The sequence below is a fragment of the Lactuca virosa genome, chromosome 9 (assembly GCF_052849685.1).
Source record: "Lactuca virosa cultivar CGN04683 chromosome 9, Lactuca_virosa_CGN04683_v6, whole genome shotgun sequence".
NCBI classification, from domain to species: Eukaryota; Viridiplantae; Streptophyta; class Magnoliopsida; order Asterales; family Asteraceae; genus Lactuca; species Lactuca virosa.
The window spans coordinates 126,481,913-126,492,256 of NC_136434.1; the positions used below are offsets into that span (position 1 = coordinate 126,481,913).

Genomic DNA, 10,344 nt, shown 5'->3' on the forward strand with positions numbered 1-10,344 from the left:
AGTCCTCTTTCAAATTCGGGAGGGGGCTCCGCCGTTGGGGAGGCTATTAAATTTATATCTATAGTTGTATAAATTAAAGACTTTTTGTTATTTTCTTTTTCCGATCTTAAGAAGATGTGTTCCTTTTCTCTTGTTTAGGTTAATTAACATGCATGATTTCATCGTCACTATGGTCAATCAAGGCTTTTGATCAATGGGTTCGCTTATACGTCATGTTGATCAGTGTTTCAAGCATATCTTCTATGATCGTCTCATGAATAACCAAGTAATGATACCAAATGAAGAGGGAAATGGTTAGATGCAAAACTCTAAAACATCAAAAAAGTTGATTGACCGATGATACAAACGACAAAGATATATGTACAAAAGAAAAAGAAAAGGAACAGAAGGGGATGGCCCCTTGGACCGCTAGCTTTGCAAAGAAACGATTGAGAAGATTGAACGGCTCTAGGGAGACAGAGAGATGTGGCAAAGAAATAACCAAGAAGGCAAGTGTGATATTATGTTGTCTAAAGTGAAAAGCGGATGCATAAGTTACATAACATTAATATTTTTGAAATCTAAGTTGAATTTAAAATTGATTATAATCATTTTATAATGAAGATTTTTTATTAGGCAACCATACATATATATATAATATTCGTCGACCCTTGTTTTCATTGAACGGTATTCTTCAATTTAATAATTGTGGGATTAAAAGTTAATGCAATGCATATTGTTTTACCTTTTTACAGAAAGATGTAAGGTAGCTGACTAGCTGTGGTTTTGTGTTTTCTTATTTCCTTAAAGCTACCCCGGAGAATCTTTATCAAATCTTTAACAGTTGATACATTTTTTAAAGCTATCCCCACCCCCACAGGCCCACACCTTTATATATATATATATATATATATATATATATATATATATATATATATATATATATATATATATATATATATATATATATATATATATATATATAATTGAATACATATCTGTATGCATAAAGTCAAGACTATAAAGCATTGATTTAGCATTCTTTCATATACAAAACATGACCAACACGGGAGACTCCGGCCATCATGTACAACTTCAAGAAGCAGTCTTCATTACCCCTTCGGACCCAACTCCCTCTCATGTTCTTAACCTCTCTGCTATCGATTCCCAGCTTTTTCTACGGTTTACAATCGAATACTTACTCATCTACCATCCTCCTCGCCAGCATAGGGCGGGTAACCGGAGTGCCATCACCGCCCTTGTTAAAGACGCCCTAGCTCGAGCCCTTGTTCCATACTATCCTTTGGCAGGGCGAGTCAGGACTCGATCAGATGGCTCTTGTCTTGAAGTGGTTTGTCGAGGTCAAGGCGCAGTGTTCGTTGAGTCCACTGGTGAGTTTTCGCTCTCCGATTTCGAGAAGGCTCCTCGGTATGTGACGGAGTGGCGAAAGCTTTTGGCGTTGGAGGTGACGGACGTTCTCGAGGGAGCTCCGCCGTTGGTTGTACAGTTAACGTGGCTTGCAGACGACTCAGCGGCTCTCGCTATCGGTTTTAGCCACTGTATATGCGACGGGATTGGCAGCGTTGAGTTTTTAAACCACTTCGCCAGATTAGCCAACTGCCACCGGTACGGCGCGGCGGAGGAGTTTAAACCCAAACCCATTTGGGAAAGACATCTTCTTGATCCAACCCCGTATAGACTAAAAACGAATCACCACCCCGAGTTCATCCCAGTCCATGACCATTGCAAGTTCTTGACTCGGTTCAACCAAGATCAACTCACTCCCACCTCCACCACATTTCACGATTGGAGAATAAACGAGCTAAAGACACTCGCGGCCTCCACGAGTCAACTCAGTAAACCATCGCTCACATCGTTCGAAGTCGTTTCTGCTCACATCTGGAGAAGCTGGGCTCGAGCATTAAGTTTCCCACCTAGACAAACCCTAAAACTATTATTTAGCATCAACATTCGTAACCGAGTCAAACCGAGTCTACCGAGTGAGTACTACGGCAATGCTATAGTCCTCGGTTGTGCTCAAACGACAGCAAAGGAATTAACAGAGAGTGGATTAGGTTACGCCACCGAGTTAATAAGGGAAGCAAAGAACAGGGTGGATGATGGGTTCGTTAGAGAAGTGGTTGAATCAGTGAGTTTAACTCGGGGGAGTCAAGTACCTGACTCGGTGGGTGTACTCATTTTGTCGCAATGGTCAAAGGTAGGGTTGGAAAGTTTTGACTTTGGGCTTGGGAGGCCTGTTCAGGTGTCACCAGTATGTGCAGATAAGTACTGCATCCTCCTGCCAATACCCGATCAGAGCCGTTCAGTGAAATCCATGTTGGCTCTGCCGTCCATATCAGTTGGCAAGTACGAGCATCTGATCAGAGCTGTTGAATAAATCGTTGACTTCTTTAGTTTTTTAAGAATTTTGTTTTTTTAAGCGTTTGATTCTAATTCGTGTCAACGTGGTTTCCGAGTCAAACTTTTAAATTAAAAGGGAATGGAGTCGTCACGTGGAATATTTGGACACTTGAGATGCTACGGTGACACGTGGACTTTTTGTGACACGTGGAGGTAATGACGTAAAGAGGGAATGTACAAAATGTCCACCACTAAGCAAACATGGTTGCAATTTTTGGGGCTTGTTTCATGGGTATATATAGTAGTTTCGCATTATTATAACATGGAATAATTTTAAAATATTGTCCAAAAAGATGCTTACAAATGTACACAGTGAATATAATGGTGATGTACTGTTGTTTTTAATGTCGTTTCATTCAATGATATAACGAGAAATCCATATCCAATCGCATATCTAATTGACATCAAATTAACGGATTAAGTAATCTAAATTTTTTTAAAAAAATCAAGCGAAAATAATATGTTTTTTTTTTCGGAATTGTGTTCAAATATTTTTTTTATTATAATACTAAATATAATGACCGAAACCATTACCTGATAGTTTAGACTATAGAGAAGGTTCGGAGTTTGAATCACCTTAGTGTAAAGTATAAACCTACTATAAACGGGAATATCCTTAAAAAAATAAGAAAAAAAAAAAAAAAAAAAAAAAAACCATGGAAAATCTCGTGATCATGTTTAGGAAATGTTTACTTCATTTCTATCATTGACTTAGGAATGTTTGGGATTAGGTTTTGAAAATAAAACTTTTTTTTTATAAAAATGTTTATTAACTCATACAACAGCAAAACATAGTTTTAAAAGAACAAAATATTTGCATTAGTTTATTTGGTGTGAAAATGATATAAGCTATAAACATGTTTTATAGTTTTTATTAACAAAACTATTTATATATGTAAAATGCAGCAAAATACATGTTTATGTTTATATACAAGGAGAGTGATTATGTTAAAATGGCTTCATTATTGTCCTTTTATGTGAAAAAACCATTAATCATTTTGTTGAAAACAAGAGTATTGTGGTGACTTGGGAAAAGATGTGGAATATGTGGTGAGTAATCCATTGACCAATATTCAAATTTTAGCACTATTCAGCCAGTGATGATTCTAAAACCAAAAACCACATGTTTATTTAAATAAACTAAAAAAAAGTGAGAGTAAAAAATATTAGCGGTGGCGGGTTGGGTCGTGTGGACGGCTGACGGTGCGATTGATCGATCAGGCTGGTGAGAACGTGATGAGGTGTGCATTGTTTGGAGATGTCGATCAGCGATCACAATCTTTAGGCGACGTTTCATGATACTTTTTTCCTTTTTTTGTTTAGTTTCAAAAGGGTTGAGATATTGCCTAATAAATAAATTTAAAATAAATTGATGCATTCAACTATTCTATAAAATATGGGTTGATAGTTTTTTTTCCAAAGATTATAATGTATTTAGGAGGGTCTTTTAAAATTAATAAGGTGATCCCTATTACTTTTCATATATATTTTGTATTATATTAAGAAAAATAGGTAGGTCCAAGGGCCGACCTTGTATCAAGGTAGCTACGTCCCTGTACTCAGCCTTTGTGGTTATTAGGGATGCAAACGGGTCGGGGAATCCCCGCTACCCGCGGGGACCCGACCCGAACGGGTCGAGGACTCCCCGCCTTAGCGGGTAACGAGTTGGGGATGGGGATTAGATATCTTACCCGAAACCGGGACGGGCGGGGATGGGTATAGTAGTATCCGCCCCGTTTAAAACTCGATATATATATATATATATATATATATATATATATATATATATATATATATATATATATATATATATATATATTCGAAATCAGTTTCAGTTTACATTAATTACTAATTAATAACTTTAAATTTACAATAGATACAACACCATTTTTATCTCTTCGAGACTTTAGAGTCGTAGTCGACTCTTCGTTCTTCGTGTTTCATAGAATCATGATTCAAGGCTTTAGTATACTCACTTTTCAAGAATCAAACTCGATATTTAATCCACCATTGCCCATTTCTCCTTCAACCCTAGATATCGGCACAACAGTATCAACATTCCTAAGAAAATATTAGGTCTTCAAGAACAATTTCAGGCTTTCCATGGATGATCTTCCTTTTCAATTACAAAATCCAAACATCAGGTAAATGTTTTTGATCGATTGTCTTGCACCTGCACCTACTTATTGTCTTCTCTCTATAACCAATTTCTCAATTCATGTCCAATTAGTATTAACTGATTTCTCTCTATGACCAATTTTGTAATCGATTTCTCAAGAATGCATGTGTAACCTGAATGGATTTATTCAATTTTCTTTATGTATTTTTGTTGAAATCAGATTTCTCATGTATGAGTTTTTATGCTTGTAATCTATCTAATTTTTGTTAAAATTTTCATGTAATTTAGTTGTGACCTGATTGTCTGTCTTAGGGAACATTGGGGCTATATTCAAGATTGATTGTCGAAGCCTGGAATCGAAAGAAACTTGAATGGTATAACCTGATTGGCCTAATTTCTTAAAGTATGTATAATCAATAATCATTTGAATTCCAAAGTTTAAACTTCTATGTAATCGATAATCATATTATTTATTGTGTTCTTTACAAATGTCTGCATAAACAAGTATATATGAATGACTTAATGTGAATAACATGAATTTTGGCTATATGTTGTACAACTGAATATCATATGAAATTTTGACTGTATAACTGATTTTTTCCCTTTATAATTCTTATTATGTGCAATTGTAGTTCTCTAATTTTAATAACTCTATGTAGTGACACTGAAGATGAACAACCCGGGCAGTCAAAAAGAAGATATGCTTATGCGGTTTGGAGTCATTTTAAAAGGCAAAATATTGATGGAGTTGATAAGGTTGTATGCAACTATTGTAGGAAAATATTAGAATGAAAAATCAAGAATGGAACGGCACACTTACATTACCATTACAAGAATTGTGCATCCAAGTGCTCTAGATTTTGATATTTAGTTTCTAATGATGTTTTGAATAAGAACTTAGTTTTTGATGATTTTATGATGTTGAAAATATCGAGATGTTTTGTACTTTATCATCTATTATACTAAAGTATGAAAATTGGAATGTTTTAGTTTTCATGATTGTTGTTTATGTTTTGTAGATTTAAAAAAAATTGTTTTGTACTTTTTCATCTGTTATAGGGAAACTATGAAAATTGGAATGTTTTAGTTGTCATGATTGTTGTTTATGTTTTTAGATTTAAAAACACTGCACCTTTATACTAAACGGGTATCCATCGGATTCCCCGTACCCGTTGAGTTTTTTTTCACCCGAACCCGTCGGGGATTTGGCGGGGCGGGGGCGGGTATGGTATAGGGATTGGAGGTCAGGTACGGGGATGGAGATTGCAGTCCCCGCCAATATCTGACCCCGTTTGCATCCCTAGTGGTTATTGAGGTTTGCCTACAACCACTCCATGATATGATAAGTAACCTTCTTTTTTGTAGCAGGAATTAATCAGTGTGCGAAAACAGGCTTGTAAACCTTGGTTAAGAAAGTTTCTTTTCCAAAAATAAGATTAAAAAATTATTTTGCATATTGTAGAAAAAAATAGTTTTAAACTTATTAATTAATAAAAAAACAAACATTCGGACTTACAGCAAAATATTGAATTAAATATGTTAAAACTCAATCACAAACATCATTAATGTTACACATGGATTTTTTTATTTTGACTTATCAAATGCAACAGTTGTTTTCAGTTATTGCTGATTTGATATTTTCTTAGGAAAACTTATTCATTTGGATCTTAGAGATCAGGCCACTAATGTATAGGTATAAAATTTATTGGGCTTATTCATTTGGATCTTGTGATTCTCTGTCTTTTTGTTTATTGTTGGTTTTTTTATGACTAAATAAGAAAAACCAAAAGAAGAAACAATAAGAGGTAGGGCGACGGCTTTGGATTGGATGGGTGACCTTTGTATTAAATACATCAAAGTTTATTTAATTTTTTTTTAAACAATTTTCATATATAATTCTAAAATGTGTAAGTTTAGATGATAAATTTTAAATTTTAGTTTTGTTTTTATATTTAAAATGATTATTTTAATTTGTTTTGGTAGGAAATAACTATTTCTATATTTTCGATCATATTGAATAAATAACATTTTTTTGAAAGGCGGAAGTTTTATTAGAAACTAGCAAGGAGCTAGAAAAAAAACCATTACAATAAAATAGTAGCAGAAGAAGGACTATGTAACCAAGAAGTCCAACTTATTTTTGCTTTGATGCACCTATTGGAAATCCGAAAAAAAAAACCTTATTAACAATATCATGAAAAATGTTAGACTTCCTAGGGAGAGTCGTTCCAAAAACCATAGAATTACGAAAACTCCACAAACTCCATAAAGCTGTAAAAATTATTGCTTCAAACGCTTTTCGTTGGCCGCCCCTCAAAGATGCCAAATCTGACCAAGACATAATAGACTGCACCGAGAAATGATTTGGAGTCTGGATATTTCACCAAATGGCAATACGAGACCAAATATCTACAAGCTCTCGACAAGAAGCAAAAATATGATCAACTGATTCAATCGTGAGAGAACAAACAGGGCACATAATCGAATCCACCGTAATACCTCCATGAGAAAGTCTCTCTCTGGTGGGAATACTCTGTAACTGAATCGTCCAAACAAGAATGTTGATTTTTATGGGAACCCAATTATTCCAACGCGTTTCACTACCATCGGAAAACAACATACCACAATCTATATAAGCTCTAACAGAAGAGACAGAGTAAGTATCTGACACATCTAGGAGCCATCCCAATCTATCCAGAACCAAAGTTAGTTGAAAACCCTGCAACAAAAGAGCGTAAACTATGCCACCACGAGGAGGTCGTCTAAGAGAGTCAACATGCCAACCCACATCTATCCGATCTCTAACTGTATGATTTATGTGGTTATCCAAAGCTAGGATCATGTGAAAAGTAACTGACAAAGGCGAATCTCCCATCCAAACATCATGCCAAAAAGAAGTGAATCTCCCATCTCCCACCCTGATAGGACACATGGACTGAAGATTGTAACCTTTTTCTCTCAGCTGGCTCAACATACGAATGATACCATTCCAAGGACCCGACCAAGATCTTATAGGAATAAGAGAACCACACCCACCGTCTGTACCATAAATAAATTTTATCACTCGAACCCACAGTAAGTTAGGGCAATGAAAGAATTTCCATCTCCATCGAAAAAGCATAGCTCTGTTAAAGGAGAACAGAGAACCAACTCCCAAACAACCCTCTTCTATAGAAATGAGAACTTTATCCCAATGTACCCAATGCATACGTCTGTCATCCATATCAGCACCCCATAAGAAATTTGCTCGCAAAGCCTCCAAAGAATTGATAATAGAAATTAGGGTCAAGAACATCGACATCAAATAACTCCCTAAAGAGTAGGGGATAGACTTGACCAAGGTTAGACGACCTCCAAAAGAAAGGCTCTTAGCCTTCCAACACGAAAGCGTGGACCAAAAACCATTCAAAATGGGAGACCAAGCGGAAATCCTGGACATATTCTGCCCAACCGGGATACCAAGATGAGTGAAAGGAAGATCAGTTGGGGTACATCCCATCATTCTAGCCACACACTCCACCTGGTTAAAAGAAACTCCAACTCCAATCAATTTTCTTTTGTGTAAATTGATTTTATGGTCCGAAGCCATAAAAAACATCTAAGAATGCGAATAATATGGTTGGCATTTTCAGGATCCCAAGGAGAAATCATAATAGCATCGTCAGCATAAAAAAGATGAGACATCTCAATCCCAGAAATAGAAATCCCCTGGAACACATTTGCTTCATTTTCCCTAAGAAGAGCAACATGGAGACCTTGCATAGCCAAAATGAATAAAAAGGAAGATAATGGATCACCCTGTCGGAGACCTCTCTTGGATCTTAAACTCATGAGTAGGGGAACCATTAACCAAAACCAAGGCTCTAGCAGATCTCAAAAGCTCTATAATCAACCCACACCAAAGAGAGTCAAAGGCTTTTTCAAAATCCACGATAGAGAGTCAAAAGCTTTCTCAAAATCCACTTTGAACAGCATAAGAGGATTCCCAGAAGCCTTGCTCCAAGCTTGAATCAGAAGTTATTGTTCATTATTCAGCGTTTGACATGCTTCGATTTCGACATGTCGCTGAATGATTCAGAATATCCTTCGTTATCTAAGTTGCTTTGATATATCGATGGCTTATGTCTCCATATCAATGATCTTTGTTTCGTTCGTCTGGTAACATTGTTTTGTTTTTCATCTTGTTTCGATTTTCTAAATCAAAAAGACCAAAACGATTTTATTTCTTTTATTCTTATTTTTCAAAAACAACCAAAAATCCAACAATTTTTTTTCTTTTGTCTTTACATTCTAAAAAACAAAAATTCCTAAAATATTTTCTTATTTTTGTTCTGTTTATTTTCAGAACCAAAAATCCAAAAATATTTTTTCTTTTGTGTGTTTTATGATTTTCAGTATTTGATCTCTATCGACATCGTATGGTGATCATTGCTTCATTACTTGAAGGGACATGTATCATTTCTGCACTTTGCACTCGTTAGGCGTCCCTAGAAACATGTTGTTGTATGTCGACCTAAGACTCATAGCCTCAATGTGTGTCGAAGCCTTAATGGATCACTCACTATGATGGTTCCTTCCCAATTAGGCTATATTCGCATTAGTCGACGAGCTACCTATCTCTTCTCATCTTGAGTTAAGAGATTTATGCTTTGTCCTTATCTTTTGCAGAGGTACAACATGGTTCTTGAACAATCTTTTTCATCAACATACTTCTTCATGAATCACACACTTCACATGCATATCCTGGACATCTCTGGTAGAAATCAACCCGAATGTAGATATCATACAAGTTTGTGTTAATGATCTTGATTCATGAGACCGTGATGATGGTGAAACCCAAAATTTCCAACCATTCAAGGCATTGACGGTGAACTTCATGTTTAAGATTTTAACGAAACAATTGTTTCTGTACCTTTCTTTGATATTCAAAATCATATTTCTTTCAATTTGTGCAATCTTAATAAAATGATCTTATCCCAAGACATTTTTGCCCATCAGGATCCAGTCCTTATTTGTTTTTGAAATATGATTTTCGTCTGAATATCAATTCCTTTCTTCGTCACTTAAACATTTATCTACCCTTCACTTGTCACTGACTACATTGGTCATACAAGTAATTTTGATCATCGAATTCACACATATGTTAAGTTGTGATCATGAACAAAACTGTGCCTACCTTCGAAGCTTGTTTAAAAGAAACCCTTCGATACTCCTCTATGAGTAGTCGATTGTATATCACGGGATACCACATAAGCAGTTCGATATCTCTCTTGATATCGAATGAAGTGATCTTTCCCCGGGATCCATATGCTTTTCCATCAAAAGCTTTTTGATATCACTATTCGCACATTTTCGTTATTTTGGTTCCCACTATTTCGTTGGCACACAATAGCACAGAAATCCTCGAGGTCTTGGGTATTACCAACCCAAATCTAGATTTCGAACATATGGCTATGATTTCGTTTTTCATCCCAAAAGCGAATGAGCCCAACCTCGAAACGAAGGATCTAGTGAAGGTTCTTATCCTCTTGGGGCAAGCGAAACGATTGATTGATGTGACGGTTGGGTTATTTCACGGTTTTCCTAGAAAAGTGCTCATTATTTTTCAGACGTGGCTATCTTTACGGCTACAGGTCCGTCTTTCAGGGATACACGTGGCATGCATTTATTGCTAACCGCTTCAAATTCAAACTTGGGGTCTCAGTATAAAAGGATTTTTGGGATATCTTATTCAAACTTTACGTGATCAGGCTAAAGATTTTCCCCAATTCTCTTTCCTTATACTTTTCTGTTCTCTTCAACCTTCAAACCCTAAAAATGGCAGC

General features: G+C 35.9%; 1 protein-coding gene across 1 annotated transcript; it reads left to right on the forward strand.

Moving 5' to 3' along the window:
- The first annotated feature begins 998 nt into the window (after window positions 1-998).
- On the forward strand, window positions 999-2,728 carry LOC145135543 (alcohol acyltransferase 9-like). Its single transcript, XM_079069804.1, has one exon. The coding sequence runs from the start codon at window positions 1,037-1,039 to the stop codon at window positions 2,375-2,377; it is 1,341 nt and encodes a 446-aa protein (XP_078925930.1). The 5' UTR covers window positions 999-1,036; the 3' UTR covers window positions 2,378-2,728.
- The last annotated feature ends 7,616 nt before the right edge of the window (window positions 2,729-10,344 follow it).